The sequence below is a fragment of the Pagrus pagrus genome, assembly GCF_965226575.1.
Source record: "Pagrus pagrus genome assembly, chromosome: 15".
Lineage (NCBI taxonomy): Eukaryota > Metazoa > Chordata > Actinopteri > Spariformes > Sparidae > Pagrus > Pagrus pagrus.
Genome location: NC_140199.1, coordinates 25,511,176 through 25,529,141, shown reverse-complemented (window position 1 = coordinate 25,529,141; position 17,966 = coordinate 25,511,176). Strand labels below are relative to the sequence as shown.

At 39.6% G+C, this 17,966-nt stretch overlaps 1 protein-coding gene across 8 annotated transcripts in view; it reads right to left on the bottom strand.

Annotated features, from left to right (window-relative positions):
• Positions 1–1,826: 1,826 nt before the first annotated feature.
• Positions 1,827–17,966, bottom strand: part of kcnma1a (potassium large conductance calcium-activated channel, subfamily M, alpha member 1a) — a 159,027-nt gene continuing 142,887 nt past the window's right edge. For 7 of the 8 annotated variants that reach the window (XM_084375204.1, XM_084375205.1, XM_084375206.1 and 4 more), the window contains 6 exons: positions 16,558–16,688; positions 12,578–12,772; positions 11,984–12,102; positions 10,483–10,707; positions 9,290–9,318; positions 1,827–6,399 (listed from right to left, as the gene is read on the bottom strand). In XM_084375204.1, the coding sequence (XP_084231330.1) occupies positions 6,248–6,399; positions 9,290–9,318; positions 10,483–10,707; positions 11,984–12,102; positions 12,578–12,772; positions 16,558–16,688 (851 nt within the window). In that variant the 3' untranslated portion in view covers positions 1,827–6,247. The remainder of the gene's footprint in view (positions 6,400–9,289; positions 9,319–10,482; positions 10,708–11,983; positions 12,103–12,577; positions 12,773–16,557; positions 16,689–17,966) is intronic. The other variant, XM_084375209.1, reaches the window with a different exon arrangement.

Sequence of the window (17,966 nt, the reverse complement as noted above, 5' to 3'; positions counted from 1 at the left end):
GCGGATTGGCGGTGCAACTTGGACCGTGGGGTCACCGACCCCTCTGCAGGGTGGGGATTGGTAAAATACAATATACGTTTAGCTCAGGCTTCCCCCGGTGATAGTCAAGGTCAGGCACTGGGTCTGTGGCAATTTTACAGTGACTCTTTATTGTATACACAGTAAAGTGGTTAAGTGACGATGACTGATATTTATCATGATGTAGTTGTGTTTCAAAAGTACTGAGGAAATAATAAGATTATAGGTCGTCGAAGATGCTCTCAGATGATTTACTTAAAGGCCTTATCCACATTACCATGCTACTTCATGCACATACAATTTTCAGTTACACTTTAGATTATGGCCCACAGGATACAGTATAATTCTTCCCAATTTACAGTATAATTATATTTTACTAATGGTGTACCACCAACAGACTACATCAGTCCATATAAGACTATACCGTACTATAGGCTTCTTATGTCCCTGATAAGTACAATGTTGTATCCCATGTTGTGAGTAGGCCTTCCTAGGAAATGGACCAACAGACATTTTTAATTCCAATTTATCTTTTGAGAGCCAAATTATAAAAGTTAAACTGCTCTCTTCAGCTGAGGACTAACTCAAAAGTCATTTTTATCTGAAGCGGACCTTAAAGAGATCATTTGTGCTTTTATTACATCACACCTAGATCATTGCAATGCTCTTTATTGTGGTCTTAGTCAGAAAGCCATTTCTTTCCTTTAACTTGTTCATAACTCTGTAGAGGCAATCAAAATTAATTTTATTATTGAGGTCATTAGGCCCATCAGCTGCTCCAATAGTATGGGTGGAGATTTGGATTCAGCCAAACTGGTTTGTCTTTTCTCACTGTTGTCATCTGTACCCCTCCATTTAAGGTACGTAGTCATTTTTAAACCCATTACAGTACATTTATAAAATACTATTTTTATAATACGCTAATGTTTTCTATCTAAGCCCCCTAAACAGTTCTGCTGCTCAGTGAGTCATACTGTAGTAACAGAAAAAATACAATCAGAACAACTTTTTTAGTTCCTGAATTCTTATCCATACATGTACAGTATGTACTGGTAGGTACACCATCAGTACAGAAAACAACATTGGTCCATAATCTAAAGCTTTACCCAACTTTAGCAACGTTTCTGTTATTTCAAGTGAGACTAATTCTGCCTGTGCAGTTTTGTCTGTGCTCTTTTAACTGGTTGAAGTGAGCAGGGCTCAGTTGAAAAATGGTGATTTCATGCATGTCTCTGCACCAATCAGGAGCAGTACAGATGTGTGGTGTCAAATCTAATCAAATCTGATCAAACCACACATGCACCATCCTGAACTTTACAACTCAGTTGTGTCTTATTAATATATGAAAAGAATGTGCCCTTTGAAAAGTCATATTACGTATTATATAATATAAATTAAATAATAAATATATATATAAATACTGTAAATTATTATTATCCTCTTATTCATTCTTATTAAAATGTGAGCATCACTTGCATTTCAGCGTTGTTGTAGCAGGTCAGGCTGGTACCTTTTTACCTCACATAATGCATGTTTAGTTCTATGTATAAAAATGCAACATATAAACAAATCAATCATATGTTTTACATGAATAATTGGCAAAGTATCTCAAAGTTATAGCTGTAAAAGTTTTGTGGATAATAAAGTGTAGCATTCCTTCTGAATCTGAATTATAGCACAACATGGAAACACTCAAATATTGTATTTAAGTTAATTGACAGTTGAGTAAAATGACCACTTTAGAATAAATACAATAACAGTGGAGAACTTTTCTTTGTAGTTTGAATAAAGAAAGGAGAATTTCATGGTTTAGAACACAAATACATCCATTTTAATTTGAGAAAATACAAAAAGAAACCATGTACAATCTATGTACAAACTTTTTGTACAAGACAGTATATTTATCAGCAGATTATATTTGACAGAGTCAGGTAGATCAACTCAGCACCATCAAATAATCCATTTATCCATCCTATCTAGAACACATCCAAACTAATTAGACTGCTATGTCAAAGTCCTGTTTGCTGCGATGACGGTGTGCCGACAAATCCTATCTGTGATACGCAAGAGCAATGTCCTGAATTCTTCCTGAACTGATAGGCAGCCAAAAAATAAACAAAAAATTGCAAGTTTTTCTTAAAAAAAAAAACATAAAAATTGCTGAATGCAATTTTAATGTGTTATTAAGACTTGAGACCCACCTCCCATCCCCATAAGTATTATATGTCCTATTATATCTAGTACAATTCCCAGCAAATAAGTTATTATATCCATCCTTTACAGCAAAAAATAGAATAACAAAAATAATGCAACATACTGTAACATGACGCATCATAGTCTTTGATTTGTTCAGTGGACAACAATACATCTGATGTTACAGGCATGGGCCTCTATGTGCATCTTTCAGTCATCCTTATCTAACTACACTCTACATGACACAACCTGAGAGTCCGTAACCGAGCACACAGCGGAGACTATATGTGTGGTTTGACTTCTTCAGGCCCCTTGAATGCCACTTGTCGCAATAGTGGGACTTACTATGGGCCCTCCTTTTGACCACCTGCACTGCCTGGCACTATACTGGCATGGAGGCAATGATGGCTTGGATGTTCTCCATGTCAGTACAAGACACCGTTGTCACAGTGGAAAAAACACTTGGACTCAGCTCCCTCAAAAAGAGCCTGTGTCCCTGAATGACTGAAGGATGCTTGCTCAACTAAACTCTTCATGGCACTTCAAAAAACACTCTAAAAACTTTAGAGGTATACAATGCAAAGACCTAAAACATCTAACAGAGACATAAATATGACAAGGTGAAGGAAGGAGAGACATCTCAGTCCAGTGTTGTAAATAATGCCAGCCTGAATGAATCGCACAATGAGGGTTCAGGTAGAAAAAGCACAGTAATCAAGTGTAATGGAAACAAATGGTGCATTACTTTGTGAGTTTATATTAATGCCAGTTTGCAGCATGTGTCATTTTATTTCTGAACAATGCTATGTTTAAGTACCTCAAAAAAATACTCTGTAAACAAATAAGAAGCAGTTGTGGCAGACCGTGACAGATGACAAGCTGACAAAATGGAATGTAAACCCTGCAATAACACAAAGTAATAAAAACAGGAAAATTAAGGATGTTGTCTCTTTTGAAAACCTTTGCTGAATTGGTGCTACCTTCCATCTTTGTGATGGCTGATAAACCAGATCAAATTCCGCCTGACTTTTACTTGAATTATTTCCACATTCCTTCGAGAATCCGGGATCTTTCATTTTCAAGATTTGCCTTTTTTCAACATGACAATCAGTTTGTCGATTCTATGTATAATGAGTCATTGCCGTTATCAAATATTAATAGTTCCTTATTGTTCAGGCTAGCAAGTATGCCATTAACAACCCAATTATACATACATTTTACTCACATATTTTCTGAAAAAAAATCTATTTGCTACAAAGTGTGACAACAATGTAATCACAGTTCAAAAGTTCACTTCAGGACAATGTGTATGAGGCTTCAGTATAGTTGCACCACACCCAATAGACGGACATTGAAGCTCAGATTATTTTGTTTGAAGAAAGAAATGTGGTCTATATAATGGGTTGAATTTACACAAACATATTTAGCACGATATTATCTTCTTTCTCATATTCCAAAATTGTTTCTTTTTTTTTATAGACTTACTTTTCCTAATACAGCCGATAGAGGAGAATCACTGCAATCAACAGACAGCGTCTTCCTGTCATATTTGAAATCATATTTTGTGGAAAACACCAGCACACTGTGCTGTAGTGTACACACTCTCCCTCCACACTGGAGACCTAATTTAGGTCAAACACATCTAATGAAGGTCATTCAGTTCTGGCCTGCACACAGAGGAAGCGACTCTGTGATCTTCTTGTAATTATCACCACTCTGATCTGCTCTCCATCAAAATACAACATTTACCCCCTCGATACATAATTCTTTTACACCTAACTTTCCATCTGCAAGTTCGCATCTAGGCAAGCTTAGTAGCAGACACATTATTCAGTAGACACGGCTCATCTGTGCAACTAAAAGTGGTTTCAGATGAGCTGTAATTTATTTCTACAAGCACTCAACAGAGCTGAGCTGCCAGGCTGAAGATGGTGGTTTCACAATGCAAGCAAGTCTAAGCTTTATTGGCTCTAGAGTAATGCAGTTTGTTAGAGAGGGGCATAAAAAAATAATCTTTTGTCTTCGTACGATGTGAAATAAAATGGTGATGTAGTCAAACACAAAATCCTTTGATATGTAGTTGTAATTAAAGATATTATTTGAGTCTTGGTTCATGTCTAGAAAAATAAGTACAAATTGATTATGTTTATGGATACAAAATAATTGTGTTTAAATGTATAAATCCAACTACATATTTGTATGAAGTTTATGTATCAGGAGGACGAGGCTTCCACCTCAATCCTCCATCACTATCACAGCTGGATTTGGATCTTGTCAGTGCCTAAACATGTGCAAAATACACTCATGTCGCACACAGGCTAGCACAAAGAACACTGTTTCCTCTCCAGTGTCCTTATCAGCAGTCTGTGGCATTGTTGCATTTCCACCCAACTACGTTTGAGCATTTCCCCGTGTAAGAGGACCGAACACAGCAGCTTAACTCCTGAGAGTTTTGAGGCGTGTGACATCTGGATTGGCAACAGAGAACATCCAAGCTCTTTCCTGCCTCTGTGCCAACCCTGTGCCAGGCAGTTGCTCTGATCAAAGGAGGACCCAATTATGCCCACTTTTATGCGATATGTGGCATTTCTTTCCTCAGACAAGGACTTTTTTTTGTAACAGACAAAACATTCAGAAAAATGCACCACTCTTTGTGATCCCAATTCGACCGCTGATGTCGCGGCAAAACGTCAACGGTGGGCACGCAGCTGCTGTTCGGGTTCGCTCAAACATAGTTGGGGATTTTGGTTTTGGTTTTTATGCAACATATATTGTTAGTAGATCCAAACCCTCTCAATCTTCTGATGCTTTTCTTCCACCATGATTTTCATTTTTTTAGAGCCAAGATCCCACATGCTGTTCCTTCAAAGTTGCACTGTCACATACAAGCCAATGAAGGAGATGACACCAGAAGGACAAGTGGCTGCGATGCACACACACACAAGCGCACTCACACGCACACACAGCTTGTACATAACATAAATGCTCCTGAACGCATGAAGGACAGGGTAGGTTGTTCTTTTACATCCTTTTCCATGTATTCAGGTTGATCAACCACACTGTATCTGTTATAGAAGGGGGCTCAGGCACATATCATGCGATAGGAGCTTAAAACAGTGTCACAGGCTTTATGATCTGACGTATCAGCAGAAGACGTGTAGGTACAGGGTTCTCTTTCTCTTTCAACACCAACACTGCACCAATCTCTGAGTTTTTTTTTTAGACTACTGTACTGCAAGATGGTTTTGTTCTGCAGGACTGGAATGCTCTCACTCAACATGACGAGTCAACGGTGAAGTAGCAAACCTTAAGCAATGACGTGATGTAACACAACCTAAGAACACGATTAGTATGCCTCCTGAAAAGCCAAGCAGCCCTCCCTCCATCCCTCCCTCCCTTCCTTCCTTCACTTCATCTCCTCAGCGACGTTTTCTTGAGGGGGAATCTGATGGTTCCAGTTGTTCTGTCAAAAGAAACTTGTTCAGTTTTAGTGCAAATAGAACAGAAGCAGACAGGAGATATGAAGCCGACGAGCCCAGCTGCTTTGACGTGACGCATCTGGGCGGATCTTTGGGTGATGATATGATCAGTTTATCGCTGCAACCCTCATCCTCCGATAACCAGCCACCTTAGCCATGGAGTCTGGTCACACGAAGAGGTGAACTATTGCAAAGAATTACAGGAAGTACTCTTTTTTTTCTGTCAACTCTTAAAATAATTCCAAAAAGTGCTAGGGGGAAGGGGCTGTACAATCCTTATTTGATTGTCATTATGTACATCACTATGGATACATTAATAAATAAAACAATGTCCAAGAGCATGGAAGTAACATTAAAGGTATACACATAAGAGGTCCCTTCCAGTTTGGGTTCCTGTCCAACCCTCGATTAGAAGAATGCGTGAAGAGAAATGTTTCAGTCTTCAACATCCCTATCATCATCATCATCATCATCATTACTCCTCCAAGGGTGATCTCTTCCCATCTCCTTTGAAAGAGCGTACAGATGTCTGGTGAGTCAGCAAGAAAACCCTGTGTTCAGCATTCATCTTCAACTTCTCTGATTGGTGGAATCAGACTACTAGTGGATTTGTATTGGTTGACTTGGTTGGCCATGTGAGTGCTCATGGGCTTGATCTGAATGTTCCGTGGGTAGGCATTTTCTGGTTCATCTGTAAACCATTTCTTTTCTGAAGAGAACAAGGCGAGAGAGGAAGAAGAGAAGGTAGAGTTAGTCTGACAAAGTATGCAACACAGTCTTACTTGCAACCACACTGCCTCAGTTTAAGTGATAGATTTGCACGGCATTCTTTGTCATTAGCATCAAACTGTGAGGTCCAGTTTAAGTTTGTGTTCTGGTAAACTGAGCCAATTTGAATGTCATGGTGGTGGTGAGTAATCAGTCTGTGTAAGTGGATGGTTATAATCTGTCAGGATTAGAACACAAATCATCCTTGTTCAGTTCTAAAGTGTTACAGGGTCAGGTCGGGTCTTTCTCCTGCTGTCTAGTCCCCCAGATAGTTTTATTTATCCATAGTTTTGAGTGAAATTTTTCATGCCATCTGAATACAATAAAGAAGAATAGATTTCAGTGTGTGGTGCTCGCTGCAAACGTTTTCAATGCATCCGTTTCCTCAACCCCATACAGTTTCCTTCATGGGACCTTTTTTCAGAAAAAAATATGTACGGTGGTTAAAGGCGGGGACAAATATTTTTTTTGATCACGTTTGGACTGTGCCATGAATTACACTTTGTATCAATCACTTTTTTATTGAGCACATGTGATCGGAGGGTAACGTGATGTGAAAATGAGACCTTCCCCATCACCTACTAGCCTGTGGACTATTTGTAGTTCGAGTAGTTTAATGCTGGGGGATTGTCAATTTCTTTGTGAAGGACTCGATCAGATTTTCCACGGCCGTCCAAAGTATGTGACACATTCTCGAGTGCCTCATCTCATTGCCCCTTTCTACTCTCCTAACAGAGAGCAACAGTAGGTAATGTTAGAAATGGAGTCCACTTACATAAACTTGCGACCAGCTTCACACGGAGCACCATTATAAGATAATTTTGCAAGTCAAGAAAGTCTCAGTTTGTTGTAAAGATAGTAAAATACCACTTAGTTTTGTGAGAAACGGGTCGGGGAACTACATCTTGTCACACAACATATACATGCAGATATCTGTTTGTAGAGGAAGTCTTGGCAACACTGGAAGCCCTGAAACAATGGCCGTCGCCCCTAGAGTGGATAAATCGCCATTGGTATATAGCTTATGGGTTCTGAGATCGACTTTGAGGTGCAAAGCGAAGGAAATTTTAGAAGTGACCCGGGTTTCATTTAAAAGTCAATGCAAAGATACCAGTGCAGGAAAATAATCCCAAGAGCTTGTGTTGTCAGAAAACTACAGCTAACATCTGAACAGTAGTTGTTTGGGGCAAAAAAACACGGATCAAAGAAAAACACCAGCTCTCAAATTTGTATCTTCGCCTTCTGTCTGACTATATTTTAAACACAGATGCTGTTTCTATAAAGTGATATTGCTGTTTTAAATACAATGCTTTGAGCACCACATACAAAATCCCATTCACTTTCATTGTGTCTGGGTGGAGGCAGAAATCTCAGCTATAAATAACTCTAAACCTGGAAACTAAAAAATGTAACTATTGCAATGACAAGGTACCGAAAATTTGAAGGTAGAAAATGTTTTTTCCTCATTTGGATGCGCTGACCCTGTAAACTTATACATGACACTACATCCCAGACAGTCACATTTCATAGTAAGCTTTACTGTCATGCTGACATTCATTATGTGAGAGAGGAGATTTGAAAGATTTGGATGTGTCATTTTAGAAAGAATCTCTTCATGTTAAAGTAGGTTATGAGAGCACTGTTTCTGAGGAAAGGTAAGTGTGTGTGCCAGCTGTCAGAAGTTTGTAAACTCTCTCCCAGCACTTCACAGGCATCTGCAATGCCATTCAACATGTCACTTCCTTTTGGGGGAAGTTGTAATATCAAATTTTAACTTTGCTATGTGGAGCAAACTGTGCGCGTGTGTGTGCGTTCATGTACATGCAGGCTTGCATGTACGGAGATTCATTTGTGTGGGCTTGCGTGTGTGTGTGTGTGTGTGTGTGTGTGTCAGCAAGCTTAAGGCTGCGGGGCCGTGTGTTACAGCACAGGCATTTGATGTGTGGAATTGTGCCCGAGGTGAAGCAAGATGTCTGCCATCTCTCTCCAGAGTCTGCTGCTGATACGGTGAACTTAGTGATGTCGCCTCAAACCACCATATCAGGTGCACAGGGTTACAAGGAGGAAACTTACAGACTCATATCCCCCTTCAATTTAGACTTTCAATTGGTCACACCTCCCACTTTCTTGGTGTGACCGATGGCACAGGGCTGGACACACTTTCTTAAAGTTGTGTTAAGGAGTAAGCAATTGGCTGCATCAGGGGGATTTGAATCAGCCTGACCTACATGTGAGCTATGACCAAGGCTTGTACAGTCGGGCAACATGTTGTTACTCTGTGATTTATGCTGATGCCAGTGCAATAATTACCTAGTGTACTCAATGAGAGCATAATATGACAGCTAAAAGTCTGCTACAGTCACCTAATAGCATTCAATAGGAGGGAAGATGCGCAAACACACAGACCTCTCACACAATGCAAACCATCTCAAGTTGAAATAAATCATAAAAAGGCATGATAAATGACGGAAAGAAACGATGTGAAAAAGGATTTGTCTGGAGGAAAAACAGAAAACTCATATCATCAAGTGAATAACTGAGGTGGAGGCTAAAAGAAAGGAGAGGAGGGGCAGAGGGGGGGTTCGTCTCAACCTCATGCAATGTGGAGATGGTCCTGATCATGGCAGGGAGGAGGCAGGAGCAGCAGCAGACAGTTTGCTTTCGAGATGAAAGCAAAACTTAAACTGAGGCATGGTTTACTTAACATCTGAAGAAACATAATAAATAAAACAAACTCCCCTCGTCATAACAATATCCACGGGGGACATAGTTATGATCAGAACCCCCAGGTAAAAGGTTGCTAAGTCATGCAGAATCGTTAACTTGCATACCTTGGCCCATTCTATTCATCCTTGTTGCACTTCAGAAAGAGAGGTAAGTAATCTACTGTAAGTGAGTAGTATTTACAGTCAATACACAACTGAAAAATGACTACCAGTCCAGTTAAGGCTTACATATTGTTAGGCTACATCATACATCTTAATATTAAGATGTATTGAGGGCTTATCATCTAACATTTAATAACTCTTAAGTACGATTATAACAAATCTGCATGCTTTTAGAGTATGTCACGAATTCAAAGTCCAGTGTCCTTATGCTCCCATAAAAATTTAATTCATAGTGTAAAATTTGGGGGGAGAATAAGGTGTGTTTAACACGAAGATCAAAATATTTCACCTGATTTCAAAATAATCTTATAGTAACAGAACAGGAAATAAGAGCCTGCTAAAGAGGGCTACCAACATGGACATGCAATAAAGCAGTACAGATGCACCATGAGTAACAAAATATTAACACTGCTAATGAGGGATGATCTTATGAGTAATCAGTAATGTTAGCCAAATGTGCTTAATAATAATCAACACCAGCTACAGTAACGGTTAATCACAACACAATACATCCATGATCTGGGCGTACTGATCATGAGCACTACAGTAAATGTGCACAAATATCCAACAAACAACAGTTATTTACTCCACAAATATTCATAGTTAGGACACCGAACAATTAAATATTAAGACAGATACAACAGGTAGACCCAACAACAAACTGCATGTGTGTCGTGTTGAATCATGTCATCTTATTTGGCGGTGGTTGAGGCCTTTACTGTAAGCTTGTTTCCAACCACAATGCCATCCAAACAAGTGGTTTTACTGTTTACACTGCCACAGACTTCATTTGTAAGGAAAGAGTCTCAAAAGTCTTTGAGTATAATAGATGAGCCCAGCTTTCCACAAAGTGAGTTTACCAGTTTAATGTCATGTTATGATTGCTTTGATGCGAGAGTGGAGACCACATGCAGATGATTATGAAGGAAACGCACAAAACACACCGGGCATGGACGCAGAGCACGAGTCACACACAAACAAACCACAAACACACAATACACAGCGTTTTTATCAGTGCATGTGTTCACCACGGTCTGCACACAAACACACACACACACCTACAAAAGTACAGGTCAGGTGTAGAAAACACTAAACATGCAGCACTAAAACTCCACAGGTCACTCGAGCGCACGTACTTCTGTTTGTCGCGGGCCTCCCGGGTCTTACTGCTGCGGTTCTGCCGGTTGGAGGGCGGGATGGAGTGGACCGAGGAGCTCTTTTTGCTGGAGGAATGGGAGGAGTGGGACGAGTGGGACAAGCTTGTCCGGGACTGGCCTGCGTTGTGGTCGAACTGCATGAGGCAGAAGATCAGGTCTGTGGGCACGAGCTCAAACTCATACGGTGGGTTCGTGATCACATACCTGCCCAGAAAACAAATGTTTGCAGAGGTTAAAACTCCATGATGCTTGTGGGAAGGCAACAAAGAGCAAAGGAGAAAGAAAGAAAGAAAGAAAGAAAGAAAGAAAGAAAGAAAGAAAGGCTTATATTGAGTATAGTTCAGAACTAGAACATTCAAAGGAGAATTATGTACAGTGTGGATGTATGAGAAGAGATGGATAGAGAAATAACATGGATGGAAATAACACTGCATATATGTATACATTATAATGGAAATTAACATAATTAACAAGAAGCAATTCCATGTATATTACATTAGGAATCAGTTAAGATGGAGACAGATATGTTTATTTAACAAGACATAATTAATTCAGTTTAATATTCAACAACAATTCTCTACCTTACTGTTCCGCTCTGAGCGATATCTACTTAACCTGCAGTAATGTACATTTCATATTACAGTTTATAAAAGTGTATGAGGGCTCCAAGGTGCGATTATTTCAGTAGTACCACCAAACATTTTTATTGGTCGCACCAGTTCGCCTGATATTCAAAACTACACATTAAAATAATAAAAATATATTTTTTAACAAAAACCTACTGGGTTTACAGTGTATGACTGTCATTGTAGAGTATACAGGGATTTTTGGTCGCACATGCACCCAAATATCTGTCAAGTGCGACGAAACATTTGCATTGGTCGCACTGGAGCGCCTGATATTCAGCAGATTACAAAAATCTATACAAATATTTTTTAACAAAAACCTACTACTGTAGGTGTCTAGACAGTTGGCTTTTCAACAAATATTAACATACTTTTTGTAGAATAAACTGTAAACTTTGATATCAATTAATGTTTTTTATTAAGTTTGATGTATTTATTTGAATTTGTCAAGCACTTTAAACTTTAAACGTACTTTGTAACTTCACTTTTTAAACAATCGAGTTTGCTGCACTGTCTTGTTGCATGTGTTGTGATTTTAAACTAAGAAAAACATTTATCTGTATCTTTATTCCTGCTTACAGTCATTTACATAATGTCACCAGAATGTAAATTAAAATGTATTATTGGGTGCACCTACTGTACATGTTGTGCTGGTGCAACCAGTGCAAAAAAGTTAGTCTGAAGCCATTTATTCAGTACATACTGTATTAGAGCGAATGCTGCTTCAATTTTCCTTTTGTGATTAATAAAATACTCACTTAATACTTCATAAAATACTACCTGTAACCCAAATTCCTCATTCTATAATATATAAACATTTGTATTTTGACACAGGGTGAAGGCAGAAGTTGTACCGTTTTGTACACTGGCTGGGTACACTCATATGAGCGTCTCTTAATCTGTAGATTCCAAAACACAGCATGTTGTACGTCTTCAATGCCTTGCAAAATAAATCCCCGTAGCAACCGCCATCCTGGTGAGAAAAAAAGAGGAACAAAGACACTATCAGTGAGGTCAGCCGGATGATTTGGATCTCTGAAAGTGAATTTCGCAAAACTGCAATGAAAATTCAATGTTCTGCATTGCTGAGGGTGTTTTTCTTGTGAGTGAATACAAACTGTTGGCATCGCAGACTGTAACAATCAGCAGTAATTTTAAATTATGCCATAATTCATCCAAGAGAAAACAAAATTACAAAAAAAGTATTGAAAGTATTCTGTATAACAATAAAGCTTTAAAAAACAAGGTTGGAACCAATTAAACTTGGAATTTTCTTAGTGGTGTTCATTGTGTTCTTTAAAACCCTCTTCCCTCTCCACCCACTGAGGCCTGCTTTGCGTGATCACTGTTCTTCACATCGGATTAAGCATCGCGAGGAGCGGAGGCGGCCAGATGTGTGCTGCTGGGTAGTGCCAAAACGTGTCATCTCCGCTTAAACATCCACTTACCCCCAAGTCGGCAAATGGCCCGTCGTAGAGGGCTAGCTGGGCGACGCGACACCTGTCTCTGTTGGCCAGCGTCTGCGGTGTGCTATAGCCTCCTCTGAGAGCGTTCTCCTCAGCCAACAGGGCCTCTAGCTCTGGTGTGGCTCCCCCTGTGACCAGCGTCCGAATCAGCGTGAGGATGTTATCATTGAAGTATGTCTGGGGAGAAGAGAGAGGGGATATCTGTAAGCAGATGCCATTAGAGTCACGAGCAGGGAGGTGGCAGATGTGGGAGCAAAGCGCAGTCCCTGTTATGTTGCCCCTCAGCCTGTCTCTTCACATAGTGCTGACTGGCAAGTGAGGGGAAAAGCCACGGAAGACTACAGAGATCTTTCTGTCTTGTGCACCTTTTCTATAATGGCATATCTTTCGCTGTGTGAAGTTTTTTATTGGACCTTCTTTCTACATAAGCAAAGGTCGTAACAACACCATGTTTTCTGTGGAATGTCCAGACAGAATAGTAAAACCAAACCAAATCAATATTTATTTGTCTCACGGATCAGTACGTAGTGAAATGTTACATTATATGATCCAAGACAAGATCAATTCAAAAGAATATCGTAACACTTTATATAAAAGGTTCAGATCATATACTTAAGTAAAAATTAACATTATCATTAGCATGACGGATAATTTAACTCATGAATTAATGCATGACTCCCTGTTGCTAACAATTAACAAATGATTAAGTTAATATATCATGTGACTATTTAACACTTAATACATCATTAATTAAGGGATTCACAGTTACTTCATATTCTAATTGATATGCATGATTGGATTTCAGTTATATAGAAGCTAATTTATGTAATTGTATGTATGTAATTATGTTTTATATGTATATGTTTGTATCTGCGGACCAGTTTGATCTAAAACAAACAAATAGCTCCACATTTCTATGAGAATGGGTACTGCTCTGCTTTCAATTAATGTATGAAGTAAGTGTTAACTAATTACACCAAGAAATTGTGACATCGCCATTTTTTAATGGTTAGCAACATGAATTCAAGATATATTCTGCATGAATTAATGCATTAATTCATCAGGAGTCACTCTGAGTATACAATATGTGTTCTTATTACAAAGTGTTGGCAAAATGATGACACTGAAATGAGGTGAGCATAAGTGTGTGGTGGAAATGATATTTCAATATGAGTGAAGCAGTGATGAACATGAATGTCTTCGTGGACAGGAACTTGTTAGCCTCTCTGTGCTAGTCCTCAGGCTGCAGTAGCGCCTTGTGTGTGTGACCATTGTGTGGGTGGCTTGCAATCTTTAACAATTTTCCTTGCTTTTGTCATGCAGTGTTTTTGGTCTGCAGTATGTTCTCAAGTTTGGGCAATGGTTCTCCAATGACGTCGTCTGCTGACTACACGACCCTCCTGCCGGGTGTTGTTCCCAAACCAGTTCACAATAAGGAGACTTATTCTGGAAAGGAATGTTACTGTAGAATTTTTTACATGTCCATTACCCTACCCTGTTTTGGGTTGAGACCAGATCTTTAAAAAAACAAAAAAACAAACCTGCATATATAAAACTGCATGTTTATATGTATATCATTAGACATGGGCCATATTTACTAATTCATAGTAAATATGGCCCAGTTGAATGACCCCTTAATTATTCACCGTAAAAAATCGTAAAAAGTACAATTTTGATGATATGTGGGATCTTCATGTGAAATAAACCATGTACTAAACAGCACTATTCTTCCCTGTAGGAACACTGTTCTACACACTGTATGATGTCCACTCCCCTTCTGAAACAACGATTTGACTGCTCTCTGCGGGTGTCAGGTTCTCTTGTCCTTCAAGCCGATCAGGACCTGCTTTTGCCGCGCGTGAAGACAGCCGATGTCACTCGGCAGCGGGGCCGGAGTGGCAGCTCCTCTCTCCGGGCCCCTGACAGGCCTGCAGAGCCTCATGATGGATGAGCACTGTCCATTAGCTGGCTTCACCTCTGACCAGTGCCAGACTACAGCTGACGCCTGCTCTACTCCCTGCTCAGCTCGGCTCTGCACGCCCCTCTAACCCCTCACTCACAGAGAGGGCTGCTGGAATTAAGCCATCACAGCACCAAAGGGAAAACTACAGTTGGTCATGAGAGCGGGGAGAGGAAAAATGAGGTGTAGAGGAGGATTTTTTCCCCCCCTAACCTCCTCCTTTATCTTATCTCCAGTGCAGCAATGACACTGTCAAAAGATGAAAGAGCGATTCTTCGGCCTGTTACAGCCAAGCTGGTGTCATCGCCATCTCACTAACCTTCAACACTTACTTTGTTAAAACATCTAATAAGGCTCTTGAAAGTTGAATTCATGATACTTAAGATGAGGAGTGATGCCAGCAACTTCCCTTTTGATGTCAGTGGAGCTGGCAGGCATACGTGATGAATGTACTGTATCTTTTCATTTACCAACTTCTGCCTACTTGAAATGCCAAAATGTGCATCTACTGAAATCATTGCTTCACATAATCTCTACTTGGGGAGCAGTTCCGATTTACACCAGCTGCAAGGTCTGTAAATATTGAGATTATTTACTCATTAAAGGCACAATGTGTAAGAATTGGCTTCCTCTCGAAGGTCACAAACAAATAGGAGGCAGCACATAACCAGAGTAGCCAATGACTGCCGCTCGCTATTCTCTTTGCTGTGGTTCTCTATGGCTGAAGGTGCAAGCTGCCATTAGCTAGTTAGCTCAGTTAGCTGTGCAGCTAGTTGCCTAAAATGACACCAAATGCAATGGAACCAGGCTTAGCAGCCTACCAGATCTGGGCCGAACACAGCTTCAGAGACTGAAAGAGGACAGTCTGATGACAGGGACTACAGTGCTGAGGTGATTCAACAGTTCTAGTCAGGACTCCTGGTACAATGAAGACCCGGCTGACAGGGTCATATGTGATGTGCAGCAGATTTTCTTAACAAACCAGAGTTGTTGATTGTTGAAACAGTGGAACAACAAAGCAGGACATTTTAAAGTTATGTTATAATATTGTTATTGTAATATTATGCTCATCTTCAGGCTCATAATTTTATTGTAGGTTACTACCCAGCCTGAGCCAGCACTGCTCACCGTCTCCAGTTGGCTCTGTCGTGTTTTCAGTTCCAGTTCGCTTCACTTCTACCGTGAATATAGGCATCATTTATTAAATGTGTGACATGGTGATGTAATGATGTCAGTGAATTAAAGGCAGGACTAATGTCGAGACATTTCAGACACTTCAGGTGCAGTGTTTTCTGCGGGAGAGAGCTCCCACTGAACCGACTTTGGGCTTTTTAACTTTGACACCTTTTACATACACAAGAACTGATATTACACACTGAAGGAAAGGAAGAAAAAAAAAAAGCCTTATAGGTCTCCTTTAAATGAGTTTTATTTAGTTTCTGTCAAATTTGATTTAAGTGTGTTTTGCTATGAGTTAACAAGGCAACTTAGTTTAGGGGAATATTTCTTTCTTCTTTCTTCTTTTAGCAGGAACAACAACGCGTGCATACATCTCATAGCTGAACATAGGAGTCTATACCACAACACTGTCGCCTCGTGAGGTACAAAGTGGTATTACAAGACAGGATGGACTTGGGGTTGCTGGTTAGCAAGCTAAATTCAGTAGACATCTCTCTCCAATCCAAGTTTTCTCAGGTCCATCTTCTAGTCTGACTCACTTCAAAGTTGCTCACCTCTTCCCCTCATCCCAAATTTCTACCGGTGCAACAGCATGCAATTGTTACCCAGTGGGCACAGCATATATAGTGTGAAACTTTTCTCCGACTCTTTTTTTTCTCTCTTTTTGAAATTCTGAATATTACTCTGCCATACAGTCCAGGCACATAATCAGGAAATAAAAAAAAATCAATGTGTGCGCAAAATCTATTATTTTAAAGAGTGATTTTGAGGTTTTGAGAAGTCCTCCAACAAGAGCGAGCGTGCAGCGTGTTTGAGAACTCACCGCACTCATCAGGGAGTCGAGTACACTGACAGCGAAGGCGGTGCCGCAGGCGAAGGGCTGAGTGAGGTACAGCTCTGTGTCTGGGTCGTCATCATCATCTTGGTCCAGGAACTGAACGTTTGAGTCGTTCACTGAGAGAGGGTGGAGAGGGAGTTAGAGACGGGCACTGGGAAGAAGCAGGAGCAAAAAGAGCACACACAGACACAAACACACACAGACACCAACACACCTGAGAGTTCAGAAATATTGAATTCTTATGTTTCGTTACATTTGTAAAGATTTGGATAAATCATGGTAATTTGACAGAAAAGTCTCAGGTATGTCGGTACTGATTTGAGCTCGCAATATAATGCAACGTCAGATGCACATTATATTTTGCATTTGATACTTTGCAATTTTTACAGTTGCAAATATTTTTAAATACAAGATTGAACATGAACTTAATTTTTTCTCCAAACAATTGACATGCTTCTGATTGACTCTAAAACACTGCAGACTGAGTTACCTTTCAGTCAGATTAAAAATTTAAATCTGTTTTCTGCAATTTGTTTTTATGTCTGTATGATTGTTTGGAAGGTGAATAACGTATTTTTGAGTACGAGAACTTATTCAGCATTTTGAATATTATACCTACCATATACAACATGCAGGATGCATTTCATACATTTAAACAAACCACGGCTTAAGAGAAAATATTAAGTTTATTAAGCATACACAGTGATAACCATTGTAGAAGTCCTCAATTATGAATCAATCCCATCATTCTCCATCAGTACCACAGTAGTGAGAATAATATCTGATTCTTTTATCAGAAGTATTTCTTGATGTATCCATTAAATATGGCAGAACAGGAGACTTCAACAATGGCTACTATGTCACATAAGAAAACCATGCACTTATGAGTCCATGCTATGTTTTTCAGAGTTTTCCTCGATGAATGCGTTTGTCACACGATCATCTTTAGTGAAAATACATCTCAACTATTTACCTGTGCCCTGAAAGTCAAATTAAAGCCAGGTGACAACACACTTAATAATAACTCAGGTCTGCTAAATGAACTTAATGGCACAGTGGGAATGAAAATCAAAAACCAAAATTGAAATAATAATAAGGATGATTTTTGTGTCTTTGTGTATGGCGTCATTTCTGTAGCGTGTGTCTTTTTCCTTAGACTGTATTCGTAGCCGCAGCGGGCAGTGAAGGGTCTAAGAACCAGCGTTACTTGAAAAACGAGCATCACACAAGTTTTTGTTTGGCTCCTCCGATATCTGAGCTTCAGAGATATGGTCTGAAGGAGCATAAAAAAGAAACTGGAAAATAAATTTAAAAAATAAATAAACAGCTTAAAAGATGGTTTGATCTTGAGTTTTTGTGTTTTTGATATCTGATTTCTTCCCAGGCTTCCTGTG